This window comes from Astyanax mexicanus, chromosome 2 (assembly GCF_023375975.1).
Source record: "Astyanax mexicanus isolate ESR-SI-001 chromosome 2, AstMex3_surface, whole genome shotgun sequence".
Classification (NCBI taxonomy): Eukaryota; Metazoa; Chordata; class Actinopteri; order Characiformes; family Acestrorhamphidae; genus Astyanax; species Astyanax mexicanus.
This window is the reverse complement of record NC_064409.1, coordinates 1,596,365-1,617,455: the sequence shown is the minus strand read 5'-3', so window position 1 is coordinate 1,617,455 and position 21,091 is coordinate 1,596,365. Positions and strand designations below refer to the sequence as shown.

Genomic DNA, 21,091 nt, shown 5'->3' with positions numbered 1-21,091 from the left:
GATCCCGATGCTGTGGAGAACATGGACAGTTCGGCGCTGGCTGAGGTAGCTGGCACGGAGGAGCAGAATGACTGGTTTCAGGTACCCCCTGGGGATGATGGACATGAGACTGAGGTACAGTGCGATAACTCTAGGGTGGTGGGGTGTGCTGTGGAGCTGGAGCAGGGGTCTGATATGTTCGCTGACCCCGTCTTTAAAGCTCCAGTAAAAAGAAAAATAGAAACTCAGAGTAAAATCAGTAAACAGGTAAAAAAAGATGAACCGGTCGCTAACTCTGATGTGATTGATAATGATGATGCTCAGTCTGATTCAGGTTGGTCAGTAAGTTCTCAGGAGGATTTTTCCCCTCCAGTGTACTCAGCTGATGATATTAAATCATTTCTAAAACGTACTAAAGGCCAGTGGAATGTCGTGGTCACTGATCACTTTGCCGATAAACGACAGTTTATTCATGATGTACAGTATTTCAAGAGGGAAAAGTGTTTTACTGTAAAAGAATTGTATAGACTGAGAAAAATGCTGACCGACCTGAAAAAAGAGCTGAACAATGAGGATTTTAATGCCGTGGGTTAATTTATTTTTTATTGTTTTAGCTTTGTTTACTTACTGGTCTTCTTTTAACTATCATTTTATGAATGGTTTTAAGATTGCCACTCTAAATGTAAACGGAGCGAGAGACTGTGAGAAAAGAGCTAAGCTATTTGAATTAATTAAGCAAAAAAGAATTGACGTAAGTTTTCTCCAAGAAACGCACAGTGACACCAGTAATACGGCAGACTGGATAAAAGAGTGGGGCGGCGTTGCTGTGCTGAGTTCTAAAAGTTCACTTCGTGCCGGAGTTGCTATCTTATTCTCACAGTCGTTCACTCCCTGCTCCTATGATGTGGAAGAAGTAGTGAGTGGGAGGCTTTTAAAAGTGAGGGCATGTTTTGAAAATGATGTTTTTAATCTCATTTGTGTTTATGCACCGACTGTGGGGGTTGAGAGGGTGGTTTTTTTAGATGTTTTAAGTCAGGTGCTTCAGCAATGTGACTCAAATGAGTTTTTAATTGTGGGTGGAGATTTTAACTGTACTGTAAGTGATATGGATAGGAATCATACAGAACCGCATGTTGCTTCTCGCAAGCGCTGGTGTGAGATTATAGAGACTCATGAACTGTGTGATATCTGGAGATTCCATCACAAAGAACTTAAGCAGTACACATGGACCCACGTTAAAGATAATATGCTCTCACTGGCTAGACTAGATCGTTTTTATGGTTTTAAGCACCAGTTGAATGTTTTTACTCAGTGTTGTATTAATCCTGTTGGTTTTACTGATCATTTTATGGTTCAGTGCACTGTCAAGAACACCAATGTGAAACCCAGGAGTGCTTATTGGCATTTTAACACCACGCTTTTAGATGACGCTAATTTTAGAGAATCCTTTTTATACTTTTGGAATTTTTTTAGGATGCAAAAATCTGATTTTAGCTCTTTACAGCAGTGGTGGGACTTTGCTAAGATTCAGATAAAGGTTTTTTGCCAACAGTACACTCTAAATGTCACTAGGGACATCGCTAGATCTCTTGCAGCTCTGGAGAGTGAGGTGGCAGAGCTCCAGGTTTTGGGTGCAGCCACAGGAAATCGAGAGCATATTAGAGCTCTCAAAAAGAAAAAAGCCACTTTAACTGACCTGCTGGGGGCTACAGTACAGGGGGCGCTGGTCCGCTCTCGCTTTAAAAGTGTGGCTGAAATGGACGCCCCGTCTAAGTTTTTCTTTGGTCTAGAGCAGAAGAATGGACAGAAAAGGTTAATGCATGCTGTTCGAACAGAATCAGGGGATCTTCTCTCGGAGCCTGCTGATATTCGTGAGCAAACAGTCAGCTTTTTTTCAAAGCTGTTTAAAAGTGAGCAAGCAGATGCACCGGAGGTGGAGGAGAGGTTTCTTTGCCACCTGCCTCAAGTGACAAAACAGTCTGCGGGACAGCTGGACAGGGAGCTGACCCTGGAGGAGCTGCATGCAGCTCTCATGGGAATGGAGAATGGCAGAGCTCCAGGCATAGATGGTCTACCAGTGGAGTTTTATAAGGCTTTCTGGCCAGTGCTAGGCCAGGATGTGTTGGATGTGCTGAAGAGCAGCTTGACGGAGGGGAGGCTTCCGTTGAGCTGCCGAAGAGCCGTCCTCACTCTGCTGCCTAAGACTGGCGACCTCACCATGTTGAAGAACTGGCGTCCTGTGTCCTTACTGTGCATTGACTGCAAACTGCTCTCAAAAGCATTAGCTGCTCGACTGAGGGAGGTGATGGGGCAGGTCATTCATATTGACCAGACGTACTGTGTACCTGGCAGGTCGATAAGTGATAATATACATTTAATTCGGGGACTTTTGGAGCTCTCCAGGCTATTGGGCATAAAGACTGGTTTGTTATTTTTAGACCAGGAAAAGGCTTTTGACAGAGTTGAACACAGCTACTTATGGAAAGTGCTAGAAGGTTTTGGGTTCAACTCTGGATTTATAGCCATGATCAAAGTGTTGTACCGGGACATAGAGAGTGTTCTAAAAGTTAACGGCGGTTTGTGTGCCCCTTTTACAGTTACAAGGGGTATTAGACAAGGATGTTCCTTGTCTGGTTTTCTATACTCCATTGCTATTGAGCCTCTTTTATGTCAATTTAGAGAGCTGCTTACTGGTTTTAAGTTTTCTAATTGTGACAATTCTCTCTGTGTGTCTGCATATGCAGATGATCTTGCAGTTTGCATACATTCACAGGAGGACATGAATGTTTTAACCAGGCTTTTAAATGATTTTAATGTTTTATCATCAGCAAGAATAAACTGGCACAAGAGTGAGGCGATTTTGGTTGGTGAGTGGGTAGATGCAGTACCTACACTTCCAGAGGGCCTTAAGTGGAAAAAGGGTGGGTTTAAGTACCTGGGGGTGTATCTTGGAAATGACGACTTTATGCTAAAGAACTGGGAGGACATTTTAGAGAAAGTGAAAGGAAGGTTGTTGAAGTGGAAATGGTTAGCTCCTAAAATGTCCTACAGGAGTCGTGCTTTGGTAATTAATAATCTGGCTGCTTCTTCCCTCTGGCATAAACTGGCCTGTATAGACCCCCCTGCTAATTTGCTTGCTAGAGTCCAGTCAGTCTTGGTGGACTTTTTTTGGGACCGTCTTCACTGGGTTCCACAGGGGGTTCTTTATTTACCCAAAGATGAGGGTGGGCAAGGACTGATACATTTGCCCAGTAGAACTGCTACTTTCCGACTTCAGTTTATTCAGAAATTCCTCACTGGTTCCAGTGACACAGTGTGGATAAAAGTTGTGAGTAAAATTTTGCAAACTGTTGGTCGTTTAGGACTGGATAAAGCATTGTTTTTATTGGATTTTAAAAAATTGGATCTTTCTGTTTTACCAACGTTTTATAGAGGCCTTTTTAAAATTTGGAGTCTTTTTACAGTGTATAGACAGAGCAGTTTGTCCCTTTATTGGTTATTAGAAGAACCATTAATCTGTGGTGCTCGCTTGGATATTTTTGGCCAACGCTTTTATACCTTTGCCAGGGCGCTGGTTTCTTCTAGAATCGTGAGACTCGGTCAGCTTGTTGGTCTTGTTGGGTCTGATTTTACTGGTGCTGAACGCCTGGCGGAGCTACTGGGGATGCGGTCACTGCGAGTGATGCTCCAACTCCTGCAGAGCTGGAGATCAGTGCTTTCAACTGAAGAGCTGACTCTCCTGAAAGATCATGCTGCAGGAGTTGTTGAGCCTGAGCCGGGTGATCCGTTCCCTAAGTGTTCCATCACCCCAAACCTGCAAGACAGTACAGGCGTGCTGTTGGAGGAGGTGGGGGAAGCTGACATGGACTTGGGGACTGTCAGTGGTAAGATGTTGTACAGAGGCTGTGTGAGAGTGCTGAACAGGAAGAGGTTGGAGGGGAGGGTGGACACTCCATGGCGTAGGGAGTTTGGGCTAGCTGCAGATAAAAGACCAGAGTGGAGGGTCTTGTACAAGCCGCCGTTAACCAGGAAGATTGCAGATCTTCAGTGGCGAATCCTTCATGGCATTGTCTCTGTAAACTCTTTTATTTCTGTTTTAAACCCTGAGGTTTCACACACATGTCCTTTCTGTCCACAAAGGGAGACGGTGTTCCATGCTTTTATACACTGTTTTAGACTCCAACCTTTTTTTGTGCTTTTACAGACTGTTCTTATAAATTTTGATGAAAATTTTACACCCCAGAGTTTTATACTTGGTTTTAAATATGCCAGGAGCCAAAGGTACAAGTGCCAACTGATCAATTTTATCCTTGGACAAGCGAAGATGGCTATTTACATGAGCAGGAAGAACAAAATTGAGCAAAATGTAGACTGTGATGCTGTGCCAATCTTCCTGAGGATGGTTAAGGCTAGGATAAAAATTGATTTTAACTATTATAAAGGCATGAATGACCTGGATGCTTTTATGTTAATATGGTGCTTTGGGGAGGCAGTTTGCCTGGTTGAGGAGGGTGAACTCTTTTTTGCCCCAGAATTACAGTAAGCTGTATTTTTTATTTCATGTTTTAATTTATTTTATTGTAAAAATCTGTTTCAATCCATTTTTAGGATTGTCTAACTTGTCATATTGACTTGGTTTGACTTGGTTCTAATAAAGAACGTTAAAAGTCAAAAAGTCTATTTCTCTCTCTCTCTCTCTCTCTCTCTCTCTCTCTATTTCTCTCTCTCTCTCTCTCTCTCTCTCTCTCTCTATTTCTCTCTCTCTCTCTCTCTCTCTCTCTCTCTCTCTATTTCTCTCTCTCTCTATTTATCTCTCTCTCTCTCTCTCTCTCTCTCTCTCTCTCTCTCTCTATTTCTCTCTCTCTCTCTATCTCTCTCTCTCTCTCTATTTCTCTCTCTTTCTCTCTCTCTCTCTCTCTCTCTCTCTGTATCTCTCTCTCTCTCTCTCTGTATCTCTCTCTGTATCTCTCTCTCTCAATTCAATTCAATTCAATTTCAATTCAATGTAGCTTTATTAGCATGACTGTGTAAAGTACAGTGTTGCCAAAGCATTATAACAATTCATATCAATAACAATGACATGAACATATATAACAAATAACAAAAATAACAACATCAATGATAATAACAGTTAGACTGTGTTAACAATATGAATCATTATGATTCTCATATTAATTACTGGATTCTCTCTCTCTCTGTATCTCTCTCTCTCTGTCTCTCTCTCTCTCTCTCTCTCTCTCTCTCTCTCTCTCTCTCTGTATCTCTCTCTCTCTGTATCTCTCTCTCTCTCTCTCTCTCTCTCTCTCTCTCTCTCTCTCTCTCTGTATCTCTCTCTCTCTCTGTATCTCTCTCTCTCTCTCTCTCTCTCTCTCTCTCTCTCTCTGTATCTCTCTGTCTCTTTCTTTGTTTTATGCAATAGTATATAGTATAATATTGCCAAAACATTAATACTACACAAGTAAACTTTCTCTACATTAAAGAATACAGACTTAAAACAAAATTAAATACATAAACATAAAATCTATTTTACACTATTAAAATATTAGAACAGCTTTATGAACAAAAAAAGGATTATATATATATATATAAATAATAATAATAATAATAATAATAATAATAATAATAATAATAATAATAATAATAATGCTTAAAATGTCTCTGTCTCTCTCTCTCTCTCTCTTTCTGTGTGTCTCTCTCTGTATCTCTCTTTCTGTCTCTTTCTCTTTGTTTGTGTGTCTCTCTTTCTCTATGTATCTCTCTTCCTGTCTGCCTTTCTTTCTATGTATCTCTTTTTCTGTCTCTCTGTCTCTCTCTCTTTGTCTCTCTATCTATGTATCTCTTTTTTCTCTCTCTCTGTGTATCTCTCTCTCTCTCTCTCTCTCTCTCATTTTGCCTATTATAGGAAAACATATAAATAAATAAAAAAGATCACTGAATAAGATATTAATAACAGTGTTATATGTCTGTATCTCTTTCTCTCTGTCTTTCTCTCTCTATGTATCTCTCTCTCTGTCTCTTTCTGTCTGTCTGTCTCTCTCATACACGCACTGAACAAACAACACAGCACACATAAATAAACTTGAACTTAGTAACAATAACAAAAGCAATAATAACTTTAAAATGAAATACATTAAAGAAAAAATAAACAATAATAATACTCAATGTATCCTTTTATCTTCATAATTTCACATCTGATGTGATTGGATGATTTGATGGTGTTTAATCTGGTTTAATGTGATAATTATACAAAACCTTTACCAGAAACGTCCATTCATGATCTCAGTCGAGGCTCTTATTCTATAAATCATGGTAATATTTAATACCTCAGTCTGAGCGTCTCTCTGAACTATCCGTACAATTCCTTCAGCTACTCTCATCTCTCTCTCCTACAGTCACACATGAGTCACAACCAGCCTGTTCAACATCAAGATCAAGTGATTTAACCCGTGAAAAAACACAGTTTAACCCTTTAATACCAGAGCAACAAGCTCAACCACTGTTAACTCTAATCGTTACACTGCAAAAAATCTATTGGCAAAAACTAGGCAAAATATATGCAAATTAAGACAAATATATGTATATTAAGCAACAAAATCTGCCAATGGGGTAAGCTAAATTTTCTTAGTAAGATTTCTTACTAAAAGCAATGGCAAAGTCTCGAAATGAGTGAAGTAACACCTAAATCAAGACAAAAAAGTCACTGTTTTTGGACACAAGAATCAGAATAACTTGATTGCTGCTTGATTGTGATTATTTTGAGTTAAATTACTTAAAATAAGGTACAAATTCTAAGTAAGAATGATTAAGATAATTATCCCTAAAATAAGCAAAATAATCTAACACTTACACACAATGCTTATTAAGATAAAAAGTCTTATCAGAGAAGAAAATAAGATTTATCGTAGTGTCGATTCCTTGTTAATATATATTCTATATTTAATCTTTATTTTATCAATGACTTTATTACTGCAGTTCTTCTTCTCCTGTCAGATTAACTCTAATTCTAATTCTTCTCTTCTCTGCTGAAACTGCTGAAACTGAGACTCAGTCCTTATTAATCATGTTTATCTAAAGAGCTAAAGCTGCTGTTTCCATGTGGGTCAGCCAGACGTCTTCCTGTAGCAGTTTTCAGTCTTCAGTTTCCAAGAGTCTTTATTTAAAGGTGTAGGAAACAATACTTTCTGACTTTATTAGCTTTTCCCTATTTATTACAATAGTATAAATAACTTTTTTTTTCAGTTTTTAGTTTATTTATCTTCCTTAAAGGCTCTGGCAGTTTTAGAGTGCTGCCAGCATTGCTGCAGAGGTTGAATAAGCGGGAGCTCAGCCTGTGATTATGCAGCACACTGAAGTGTTTCACTTGCTTATTCAATTTATTCTAGTCTACATACATAGCATTTAATCCAATGGCTAATGGTAAATAAAGGAATCTAAAAATGCTTAATGTTAAATAAAGCTAACAAAAAAAGGAGTTGAGCTGATTATAGTTCCACTCAGCAGATTAAAAGACTTAAAGCAGATATCTGGGAGAACTAAACAACACATACAACAATACTTTAATGGTTTATTATAAACATAATATTTGTTATTATGAGCTAAATAGTTTAACATTTAGTGAAGTGTATTTATTTGGCTGTTAAATTATTAGCTATAAACAATAGAAATATACCTTTTTATTATAATTTTCTGCCATTTTGTGTCTTTCTGTCTTTACTTTTAAATATCTTATACATACAGCTCTGATTTTGCTATTTATAGGTTTATGTTTGTGTAAAATGAACATTGTTGTTTTATTCTATAAACTAAAAATTCTATAAAAGAGTTTTCCAAGCTCAAATAATGCAAAGAAAACAAGTTCATATTCATCAAGAGTTAAAAAAAATCTATCAATATTTGGTGGAATAATCCTGGTTGGTTTTTAATCACAGTTTTTTTTTCATGCATCTTGGCATCATGTTCTCCTCCACCAGTCTTACACACTGCTTTTGGATAACTTTATGTTGCTTTTCTCATGTCAAAAATTCAAGCAGTTCAGTTTGGTGGTTTGATGGTTTGTGATCATCCATCTTCCTCTTGATTATATTTCAGAGGTTTTTAATTTGGTAAAATCAGAGAAACTCATCATTTTTAAGCGCTCTATTATTTTTTTGTCCAGAGCTGTATAATGTATATTGTATTATAACATTTTTCTTCCTAGTGAAGGTCATAGACTCAGGATTTAGGGCTATTTTGTAGAGGTTTGAGTGGCAGCAGTAATATTTCTCTACTCTGCAGGTCCACTAATGGATGTTAATGAGAGTGATGGGTGATGGAGTGCTCATAAATATTAATAATTAGTGGGCGGTCTTATTCAGATAGGGCTGGGAGAAGGAATGGCAGGACGAGGCACATTTCAACAATTTATTAAATGAAAAGCTCTTTAGTAAAGGCGTTTTAGAGTTTAGAGTGATGCGTGCGGAGAGGGGGAGGAAAATGTGCAGAGAATTTGGATCCTATGACTGAATTTATGGAACCACTAATGTAATAAGCCCAAAAATTGATTGGGGCTGAGTAAAACTGTTGCTACATCAGAACCTGCTGCCTGTTTATGGTACGTACAGGTTACCTGCATGTAGTGGAGTAATGCATTACACTGTAAACCCATACATTGTTTGAACTCAAATGATTTAACCCTTGTGTGGTGTTCATATTTTTGTTCCTCGTTTACTTTATTACTTGTATTTAATTCAGCAAAATTAAGCAATTCTACATTAAAATGCTTTACACATGCTCGCTTCACCTAAATTACAAGCAATATAAACAGCTTACATGGTTAATATTTGCCCTTTACCTTTTTTATGTTACATTTCTTTTAAAAAGTGCTACTCTTTTTTTTATTAGTTGTTTTAATAAAATGTAAAAGAAAATGAATTAAACTCAAGATATGAGTATAAAATTTGTTTAGTTTCAAATTTACAAATGAAGCAATGTTTATTAGCCCTTGGCCAAACATACTGTATGTAATATAAATATGTGTGTGTGTGTGTGGGGGGGGGGGGGGGGGTACAGTGTGTGTTTATCAAAAATGTGTTTTGATATATGTTTCTCACAAAAAATGAGCCAATGCCAATGAGTTTGAGTTAGAAAAATATTTTTTTAGTATCATTTGATGAAAAATAAAAAAAGGGGGTCCCACAGACCCGAACACCACACAAGGGTGAAGTCTGTTTTACATAACATTGGATATTTCTAAACAATACTCAACTATTCTGAGTTAGTTGAACATTTGTGGGCACATATACTGTACTATTCAAACTGAGATCTTTGAGTTAAACCAACTTATAATAACTGGGCTACCTTACAAATAAATCAACTTCCCCTTTAGTTGTAATAACTTGATGTTTTAATTTAAGCTAACTCAAGCTTTTATTCCCCATTACTTAAATAATTGAACAAATCAGTTGCCTTAAGAAAGTTAAATAAACTCAACTTATCTGGTCTTAAAGTATAACAAAAATAAAAAGGTTAAATCAACTTCCGCTTTAATTGTAATAACTTGATGTTTTAAGTTATGCTAACTTAACTTTTTTAAGGCAACAGGTTTCCTCAAATTTCAGTGCATTACCAGCTGATAATGGCACTCACAGAACTCCTCTCAGCCAATCACATTGCAGGGTCGGAACTAACTGTGGTAAATTTTTCTACATGGAGTTTTTCTCGGTCTTGGTCTTGACTCGGACTCGGTTCTAGTGGTCTTAACTACAACACCGGGGTCTGCTGAGCCTCAGCCGGTGATCATGGTGTACCGGCTGGGCTGGAGAAGCTCCTGCCACTGAGTAAAACTCCATCCAGAAAAGCTGCTCCACTGAATCCAGTCCAGCAGGAGGATTTCAGCACAGGGAGCTGCCCAACATATGGTCACCATGTGGCCACCAGAACTTACAGGAAGAGATACGGGAGGCCACTCACTGTACACACCAACCACTCTCTGCCTCTCTGTGGATAACAGTAACACATCCTCATCCTCGAATCATAGAGTTATCTCTATAAAATAAACTATCTGCATGCTCTCTGAGTACAATATAATATCTACCTCATCATCATTAACACATTTAATACATTTAAGATCATTTCACTGGCTTATATAACGGTTTGCAGGCTTATGAAGCCTAAAAATGCATTTATTTAATTTAATAATTTTATACTTTCTCTGATACGACACATAATTTAGCATCTCAGCTATCCTGTTGGCTCTAGTTAATGCTTTTGTTCCTGTTTTATCTGGTTGAGGCTTTTATTCTATTGTATGAAAACAAATTATGTATGTAAAACTACTTTTACACCTAATCCTGTTTAGTTTATCAAAATTAAAAAACTGCAGATTTAACTAAATACTTTAATTTTATGTATATGATTAAAAATTTTATGCAAAATGTTTGCCATTAAACTGCACATTAAACTGTAAATTTAAGTTACGCCTTATCCTTCAATGCAAAAATATGTTAAGTTATGGAAACGAATTAATCTTGAATCTAGTGCAAATATCTAATATTTCTAATATTTCTAGAAATATTACATTTTAAATGTACTTTTTTTTTTTACAAAGTTTAAAAAATTAAAAATAATATGTCTGATTTAGAAGATAAATTGAGTTATTACTAAGTAAGTATTTATATATGTAATTAAAGTTAGTTATTGTTATTTTTTACCGTATTGCAGGAAATATTTTTCCAAATATTTTTTCAAAAGAAACAAACAAGCTAAATATTTTATCTAGATGAAATTCTTTAGAATTCACTTATATGAAAATGGTTAATTTATTAACGCATTCGCTTTTCACTATAAATAATTTGCTATATAGTAAACTGACTAGGAAACAACCAAACAACAATCCATTTGTATCTGTGCTAAAACAAATTGCTAAAGGTATTCACATTCATTAATCAGGTTGAAGTATAGATACTAAAGTTTAAAAATGTCACAAGCTTTATTTACAGGGGTCATCAGCTATCTGACACCTCCCTTCATCAGTCTTTCTCTGAATTACCTCCAGAAGCTTAGCAGTGAATTCTAACACAGTGTATTCCAACATTTCACACACCAAACAGAAAATGCCCTCAATACTTTTCCAACTAAGCTCATTCCTTATGGCCTCTAAACTATGAATTTGCTGTAAAACCTCTAACACCTACCTCCCCCCGCGGTGTATGCCAACATCATCCTCAAATGGCACAGTTAGCTCTATAAAATAAACTATATGCATGCTCTCTGAGTACAATACAATGTCTATGCCATCATAATTAACACATTTAAAATATTTAAGATAATTTCACTGGCTTATTTAAATATTTACAGTGCTCACAATCTAAGAGATAATCTCAATCTCAGAGTGAAATACACTGGATAATACTCCGTCCAGGCAGGAACACAACTTCTACTGTTCACACAATGAGCAGAGTAATGGTCAGACATGTCTTTTCACTCCTCCTGTGTTGTTAAAGGTGTCTAACATCTTCACCTCGGACATATCTGGAGTGATATTGGAGTTTTTTTCTCAGAAATAGTGAGATTTTTAGCCTCTGGAGTCTCTGGAGAGCCGGCGTGTGAATCTACAGCATCTCTAACTGCAGAATCCTCAGCTTCCCCTGCTTTAACTTCTTCAGTAAAGCCTCATTAAAGTTTAACTCACATTAAAAAAACAGCTATTTTAATGTTAGCCTTATTCACCACATGACACATATCTACTGCATATACTTACACAATCTATATCAATATTTTAATTTCAGAGCAATAAATATTTAGAGTTTAATCATCTTCTAATGCTTAGAATTGTGACATAATGCTAATGTTTGAAGTGATGCTTAAAAGTTTGTAAACCCTTTAAAATGTTCTATATTTCTGCATAAATATAAGCAAAAACATCATCAGATTTTTTTCCCACAAAGAAATATGTAATATTTAAATTATTAATATATAAATACATGAGCAAGCATAATATTTGTTGTTGTTTAAACAGGGTTCTCTTTATCTATATGTAGGGTTTGCATAAATATAGAACATTTTAAAGGGTTCACAGCACAAAGTGCTGAAACAGCAAAAGAATCAGCATACAAAAAGAGTTTTACAAGAAGAAATAATAATGTTATAAACAGTATTTGTCAAATATATGGCAAGCGCTTTTAGCTTTTAGTTTACTATTTAGTTTTATTCTCATTGTGATCAGCACATAAAAAAACTCAAGATTTAAACTTTTAACTTTAACTTTTAACTAGTTTCAATGTTTTAATGCCAGTATCTTCATAACAAGCATAAAAAATTGCTGGTAGTTCATCTCATTAGCTAGCTTTAGCCTTAGCTAGCTAACTTTTCCCATTCCACCTTAAATGATGCAAAGACAGCAAAGGATGCAGCATTTAAGGTGGAATGGAACAATACAATAAAAAAATAAAAGCTAATAAAAGCTAATTTCTGCTGTCCAACAGAGAGGAATTAAGGAATGGACATTTATAATTATTTAATAATTAATTGCTGCATCACCTGTAGCCTTTCTGAAGACATAAAATAAAATATGACCTAAAGGTAACTAGTAAATCAGCAGCAGCGGTTAGGTTGCTGAACTTTAGCTAGAGCTCCACTGCTATATACTAGTGGTGACACGATTTCGATATTTAATCGAAATTGATCGAAATTATGTCATGATCTCGAACATCGAAGTCAAAAAGCGGATCGACTATCCATCCCGCAAATGGTGCAGCACACTGTAGCTGAAAGAGCAGCTCTTTCTCCAGAGAATGTGGACATTCTCATCTCCTTAAAGAAAAACTTAAAAAATATAAAAATAACAGTTGTTTTGTCTAGCCTCAAATATGTTAATAGTTTTGGTTCCTTAAGGAGCATCTTTCTCTCAGATAAAGTTAATAATATATCTTTATTAAAGAAAAAACTTCTCATTCTCAGAGACCGAAAAAGTCTTAAAGTCTTATTTTTCATGTTTAACTGTTATAGTAGGATAGGGTTCAGTTTGTTAAGGCTCTAATTGTTCTATTATTTTGTACATGACTGTTCCTGTATTTTTGTATTATTTATTTTGTTATGTTGCACATTGCTGTTTTAATAGTGCACAGTGCTGCTACCAAAAAAAGCCACTAGATGGCATATACATATATACATATATATCTTGATTAAATTATTTAAATTGACCATTAGTGCCTAATGTGGTGTATTACAGATCACTTGTATCACTTTGCATCACTTATATCAAGCCCACCTTTTCAAATAAGATATTGTAAATTTGATAAATCAAACCAATGACTGACCATAGACTAATCTAAAACTGGCATAGGCCTCTCTGCTGTAAAAAAAGAAAAAAGAAAAAAGAAAATCGAGAATTTAATTTAGAGAATCATGACACCCCTACTATATACTGTCTCTATATATCTATATCTTATATACTTGAAGGTTTGTCCCAATTCCTTTAATACAAGGAGGATTTCACAACTTCCCCTTAAAATAAATCTCTTTCTAGAGGAAGATTTACACTCAAAAACAAGGGTATAGGGTTAGGGTACAAAAGAGAAATGAGATTCGTCCAAAGTCTGATCAAGCATGAAGCATACTAAAGAAAATAGCAGCTTATTTTTGAGGAGAATCCAAATATAACGGCAAATAAACACAAATATTCTTTCTCAGATACACAAACACATCACAAATACATTTAAACACGTTCACACCATCCCACACACACACACACACAGCCTGTACACAGTCCTTTTCCTGTACTCACGGTTTCTAGGTTTGTCATCATCCAGTCCCTCATCATCGTTCTCCGGGTCGATGTCCTCGGCTTGCGTGATCCAGTCCAGGTAGCCCTTCAGATCCTCCTCCAGCTGCTGCTTCTCACGCAGCTTCTGGAAATCTCCACGCGCCTTGGCCTTCTCACGCTCCTTAGAGAACTCTCTGAGCCGGGGAGGAAGAGGAGCGAGGAGGGCGAGGAGGAAGATAAAGAGAAATATCTGAATATCTGAATGCCTTTGCTAAATGTATGACAGACAAAATATATGTAGAGTACAATAGATAAACACAAAACCATACACACTTAATTCTAAACAATCTAACCTGAGGTGAGATCCATTTATATGTCTTTAATGTTTATAAACGTGACAACAAATAGAATAAATTTAGATAGAACAGTATTTGCACCTGGCTGCAGACCAAATATGACATATATATTATATGACATATTATACCATTTTATATTATACTACACTATATCATACAATTTGTTTAAACTACTGTATAATCTACTGTTTTCTATAGTGCACTTATAGTGCATCATATTTTCATATATTTTGTATACTTGAATTTTTCCTTATACTTGGTCATTTTGTGTTTTGTATTGTATATTTTATGCGTTTCCCAAAATATTAGAATTATTACTATCGCACTTCATAAGAACATCCTTAAAATTACAAGAACTTCCCAAAAGCGTTTTTAAGTTACGTAGTTCATAGCCATAAATTTTATATATATATAAATTATAGCTAATTGAAAATCTCTGGAATATAATCAAGAGGAAGATGGATGATCACAAGCCATCAAACCATCCAAAAGCAGTGTGTAAGACTGGTGGAGGATAAAATAATACCAAGATACAAGAAAACTGGGATTAAAACCAGGGTTATTCCACCAAATATTATTTTTTGTACTTATTAATATATCACACCTGGCTTAGTTCTGGTGGGTTAAAAGAAAAGTTTTAGATCCTAATTCCTTTTCTTGTAAAAAAATCAATGAATAAATGATTAAAAGAAAGTAAATTAATTTTTTTTGTACTTTTTTCATGAGGCTCTAAATATACTGGAGTCTGAAGAATATAGAACAAATGCAGATAAGAAGATAAAGATAAAATGAGATATTGAATTTATTTATTTTTTCTGTGCTTATGAAAGAACAGGAAATATGAAGACCAAAAACAAACTTCAAAGTAAAAGTCTCTTGGGCAGCTGCATCAGGTTGTTCTTTTCTTCTATTTTGTTTTCGGAAATGCAAAATTAATGTTTTATTTATAAAATTAGAGGTGTTCGGCTATATATTTATATACTATATATGGGAAAGAAGCAGAGATTAGGTTTAATGCATCTTGAGTCGTTTTTTTTTAACAGTAGCAGCCGCGTGGTTAAAAAAGCTATTAAGCTGTTTTTATGCAACTCTAATAAATAATACGAACAAATCAATGAACAGCAATATAAATAGGTTAGATAAAGAAAATCAGTATTTTATAATTGCTTTTCCCACCGTTACTTTCTATTATCCAGGTTTTACAGCTGCTGTCTTTACAAGATGTGCTATAAGAGTATTTACGAACAGAATAACACAAAGTCTCTGTGAGTTCAGCGACTCTTACGCCATTGATTTTTCTCTTATTGTTTCTCAAATTCCAGAGTACAATTATTCCCCTGTGTAAAGTTTATTAGCCCTGTTAGCTCTGCTGTCTGGAGTTTGTTAATGGCTCTTATTTCACTGTGTTTTATAAACCCTGTACTGTAGTGTGTAGTGTAGCTAGAGGACTTTCCACTGTTAAAGAAATTGAACATTAATTTAATTCACATATTGGGAGAGCAGCCACCTGCTGAACTTTCTCAGATACTGAGATACTGTACATAAATCTGGCCCTGAATTATTTTCACTATTTATTTGTTCAATAATTGCAATAAAAAAGAACAGAACTCACCTTATTATATGAATAAGTGTCTCTAATAACTGTGTAGTTACACATGAACAAATCAATATAATAGCAATGTAACTGTTGGTATAGTATACATATGTTATAGACAATATTTCTCCCAAATTCCAAATAAAAATAGTGTAATTTATTTACAGAAAATGACAAAAAAGTGCAGAGCTTTCAGACCTCAAATAATGCAAAGAAAACAAGTTCATATTCATAAAGTAGTTTTAAGAGTTCAGAAATAATCAATATTTGGTGGAATAATCCTGGTTGGTTTTTAATCACAGTTTTTTTTTTCATGCGTCTTGGCATCATGTTCTCCTCCACCAGTCTTACACACTGCTTTTGGATAACTTTATGCTGCTTTACTCCTGGTGTAAAAATTCAAGCAGTTCAGTTTGGTGGTTTGATGGCTTGTGATTGTGATTATAAATTAAGTTGGACAACAAAAAAACTTTGCACATAAAATAATACATGTAAATGTATTTAACAGGTGTATTTAAGTATCAGAGAATGGGTAATACAGCATGGAAAGAACAAAACATACATTTAATATTTAGATTTAATGAACAAAATATTAGAGGGAAAATGTAAACATAAAAGTACGGATGAAATGAAAGCATATTTCAGCATTTGACTGATTTTTATTCCAAATTTTAATTTTGCTTAATAATTTCTTGCTAACAATTAAAACTTCTGTTTAAAGATAACTTTTAATTAACAGTGCAGCTACCTGGACGTGTTCAACAAACTCTTCTCAGCAGAGGAAACTGAGCTGCTGGTTGACGCTGTGAAGGAGCTCCAGCAGCTCATTTACGGGAACAGCAATGTTATTTTATTTACTATTCTGTTTATTGTTGATGTAAAAGTTGGGTTTGTGCACTGCTGTGCTTGTGTTGCCAAGATAGTGATGAACGTCTGACTGTGGTCGTCTGTCTAGGTTGTATTTAGTCAGTGGAGCTCCTTTGTTTTACGCCCATCAGTATATATATATATATATATATATATATATATATATATATATTTAGAAGCACTGTTGCTATTTAAACAAAACAGGTGGAAGGAGTAAAAACAAACTGTTGGTGGGGTGTAAGATAGCAATGATCATCACAACACGCTTTGAACAGGGTGTAAGATAGAGGTCTTGAAGTAACTCCCCCAGGAGAGCTTTTATAGAGCCCTAAACTGTTTTTGAATTAGGACTCTCGCGATCACAAGAAGTAATTAGCAACCCTAACCCCGTCTTTCTCTCTATCTGTCTGTCTATCTATCTGTCTGTCTGTCTGTTTATCTATCTGTCTGTCTGCTTACCCGCTCAGGACCCCCAGAACCAAGTTAAGAACAAAAAATGAGCCAATGATGATTAGAGTAACAAAATAAAGCCATGGCCAAGAGTTCCCTACAGCGTCATTGACCTGGGAATGGAGGGAGAGGGGGATAAAGAGAGATGGAGAGATGGAGAGAAAGAGAGAGAGGGAGGGATGATTAGTGAATGAGTGGAGTGGGAAACACAATGGACCTGTCCTGTTCTTTTTCTAAGCCTTCCTATCCTTTTCCTTTCTATCGAAACCGAGATAAAACCGATGTTTCATCAATTTCTGTTTCTTCTTTTGGGGTTTTCTGAGGTTAGACTCAGAAGAAATGCACACACACACACACACACACACACACACACATACATACACTCACTCTCTCACACACACACACACACACATCGCTTACCCGCTCAACACTCCCAGAACCAGATTTAGAACGAAAAAGGATCCAAAGATGACGAGACTGACAAAATAGACCCAGGGAAGCTCATAGCCCATAGCATCCTGCATCTGAAGAGGAGAGGAAGAAGGGAAGAAGGAAGCACAGTTAGGAAAAGAGAGACAGAGAGAAAAAGAAAGAGACAGAAAGACAGATAACAGGAGATAAAACGAGAGAAAGAGACAGAGATAGAGAGAATACCTGGAGAGAAATGCCAATGCTGCGAAGTCTGGAAGTTGGACATTGAAATATATATTTTTTGGGATGCCCAAAATTAAGAGCTTATTGGTCAAATTTGCATGAATATATTACTAAAAATACTGAACTCACTGGGGTTAGACAATGAAACTGAATCACCTGGTTTTAGAAAACATATTGTAGCTGTCCTATGAAAAACACTTATCTCCATTTTTGTTGATTTTTAGTTTACTGCATAATTTGAACAGACAATCTGTCCCTCTCACTGTGCCAAAATTTCTTGATGAACGGACCAATAGAAACTCTTCAAAATGACCTGAAATAAATTCTTTTTACATTGACTTCCATTGAAAGTTTACAAGGTTTTTCTCTCTCCTGTAAAGCTGCTGTTTTGGAGAAAAGTGTTTTTAATTGGACAGCGATGATATATTTTATTGCTTCTGTATCAGTTTTATGTAATGTTATTGCATAATAATTTAAAGCATCCTCCGTGTTAATAGTTCTTTATTCTATATACTTTTTTTAATGTTGAAGGCATAAAAAATTTACATCGTGAATGTCAATTCTTGCAAGTACACACTGTAAAAATTATTCTAAAAAAAACAAAATTCAAAAAATGAGAGAGAGAGAAAAAAAGAAAGATAGAAAAGAAAGGAAAGCAATAGAAGCAAAACTCAAGAGACAGACGAGCTTAAAACGAGACTTAGAGAACACAGCCCTGCTGCTCCAGACAGAACAGCCTCAGTCTCTGAGAGCCAATCAGAGTGAAGAACCCTGTGACTCATCTCACTGAATCAAGAGTCATTCTTCACTCTTCAGGTTCTTTTCTTTAAAGAAAGTGTGATACGCTGTGAATAAACTCTGTAGTATGTTATTATGAAGGAGATAAGAGGGGTGAGCACTCTGCAGCGCGCTCATGTCGTCTCTGACACTCAGTATTTAAGTATTTTTATTTTATTTTATTTCATTTATACTGAACTAAGAAACCCTGACTGTGAAAAAGCAGTAAGAGTTATATTATAGGAAAAAAAACACTTTCAGCGTAACTACAGTAAAACTATACCCCCTGATTTTAGCTGACTCTATCTTCGAGGCACTGGGTGATGTATGGGTTTAGGCAGTGGCGCAAAAAGGGGGTATGCAGCCTATGCGATGCATAGGGGCACTGCACTAGAGGGGGCACCAAAGCAAAGCCCCAAATAAATTTGCGGAGCGCAAGTTTGGGCAGTTTGGGAGGGGCACTGTGTGATGTATGGGTTTAGGGGCGGGGCAGGGCAGAAGGGAGAGCTAACTGGGCTGAGCAGTGTTAAGCCTCTGATAGTATAATTCAATAAACAGATAATTGCAAAAAAAAAGAAAAATAGATATAAAAAACATTCACTGCTGCTTCAATCGCTCTGCTGCTTCAAATTACCCCATAATCGATTTTAAGCAATGTGCATATAAACACACAAACAGATACACACACACACTTATACACACTTATACACAGACACACACACTCTCACACACACACACATCTGGTATTAATTCAAATTCTCTTAAAAGTGCATAAAAAACTATGTATTTCTTTAGCTCTGATATGCTGGACTGCTTTCCTGTAGCACTACACACATATACACTGCCTGCACAAAAAAACTCACGGAAATGAATAATAGACTTTAATTTGATAATTACTGCATGTGTGTTTAAATTCCAGCTGGCAACAAGTTATTTAATCCTAACTGATGCAGGGAGTAGCTTCTTACGAGTTAAACAACCATATGGAAAGACTCCTTTGCTCATTGAAAAGATGCTAATTTGTTTCAAAAGCGTCAAATCATTGGCATATTATTGGAGATAAAGTGGACTACTAAGGTAAGTCCAATGCATTATTAAAAAGTGGAAGGACAGGAAGGAATCACTTAAACATTTGGTGAAATGAATCAATTATTAGAAAAACAGCACTAGAACTCAGGGATATCATCTTTAATAGTGAAAGTAAGAGCTTTACCACACTCACACACATTGCAATGAAGGGAACTCAAGAGATTAAACTGGCTAAACAGCTTTAAGAAAAGCTCTTATCAGTGAGAATAACCAGCAAAAATGACTTTGACTGTTTGTTAGGCAGCTTAAAGAATTAACACATCAGTGTTTATATGCTTTACACTGTAATTCAGAGCTAAGAACAAATGGTAAGAATTTATCTATGGAAAAACACCAGCCAAGTATAATTGAGATAGGAAGGATTATGTTTAAAACATTTATAATCATTGTGCTATTGCCCAATGGACTTTTAAATGAGGTATCTGGAATTAAAGCCATTACTCTGTAAAAAGCAAAAGTCAGTAAACAGTGTAGATTAGCTAATTAATAACTAATTAGAGCTTCCCATTATCTCAGTGTTTTATTACCTCTGTTTGTAACTATAGGTTTAAATAGGATCTCCGGTGGATTTGGCAATTTACAAAGACTCTAAGACCTTCCACTCCTCCACCAGACTAAAGCAGTGTTATACCAGATCGACGGAGCACATGCTTCACAAAAAAATAAAAAACTCGCATGGCATTTATTCATATTAGAGACCACGACTAGACACCTTAAAACGAATGAAAAACGATGTAATTACATTTTTAATGTGGTTCTGAGCAGAAATAAATGTTGAGGCGTTGTGAAACGATGCCGTGATCAAAGCTTAAAGACGTTTTTTGTTTTTTTTGGACAGGCAGTGTATATTATTAACCTATTCTTAATCTAAATCTGCAATCTGATAAATCAATATATAATATGAAACATGGTGAAATGCATTGTGGGCTCAGACCCGACTCACCCAGTACAGCACATCAGTCCAGCCCTCCATGGTGATGCACTGAAACACCGTCAGCATGGCGAACGCAAAGTTATCAAAGTTCGTGATGCCGTCGTTTGGGCCCTCCCATCCCATCAGGCATTGTGTGCTGTTGTGAGGGGTGCAGTGGCGCCCGTGGGCGGAGTTTGGGGCACAGGGTGCAGGTTTCTCCTCAGCTATAGTACCTGAGAAAAAACAACATTTCAGAATTTACCGTTTATCAAATCCACTGTAAAAAAAAAAGAAAAAATATATATATATATATATATATATATATATATATTTGTGCATTTAGTTACGATAACTCACTTTTTAAAATTTAAATTAACTCATCAAATTAAGTTTTGTGATTTCAAATAGAGCTCAGAGAGAGTTGTCAACCTAATTTAAAAAATAAGATATGCAATTGAAGAACATAATAAAATAAAAACGGTAACACTTTCTACGAATGTAATCTCTATAAAACTCTATTAACATACTCATAACACATTATAATGCATTCATAAGGCATTATAAACATGGCTATACATATTTATAATAATGTATAATTAATTATAGCCATGTTTATTATGTATCATGAACTGTGATTATAATGCATTAATAGCTGTGTTTATAACATGTTA

At 35.8% G+C, this 21,091-nt stretch overlaps 1 protein-coding gene across 5 annotated transcripts in view; it reads right to left on the bottom strand.

Annotated features, from left to right (window-relative positions):
* cacna1c (calcium channel, voltage-dependent, L type, alpha 1C subunit) overlaps window positions 1-21,091 on the bottom strand; it is a 326,406-nt gene that overhangs the window by 83,808 nt on the left and 221,507 nt on the right. For all 5 annotated transcript variants that reach the window (XM_049473023.1, XM_049473030.1, XM_049473038.1 and 2 more), the window contains 3 exons: window positions 20,451-20,653; window positions 17,408-17,511; window positions 13,742-13,914 (listed from right to left, as the gene is read on the bottom strand). In XM_049473023.1, the coding sequence (XP_049328980.1) occupies window positions 13,742-13,914; window positions 17,408-17,511; window positions 20,451-20,653 (480 nt within the window). The remainder of the gene's footprint in view (window positions 1-13,741; window positions 13,915-17,407; window positions 17,512-20,450; window positions 20,654-21,091) is intronic.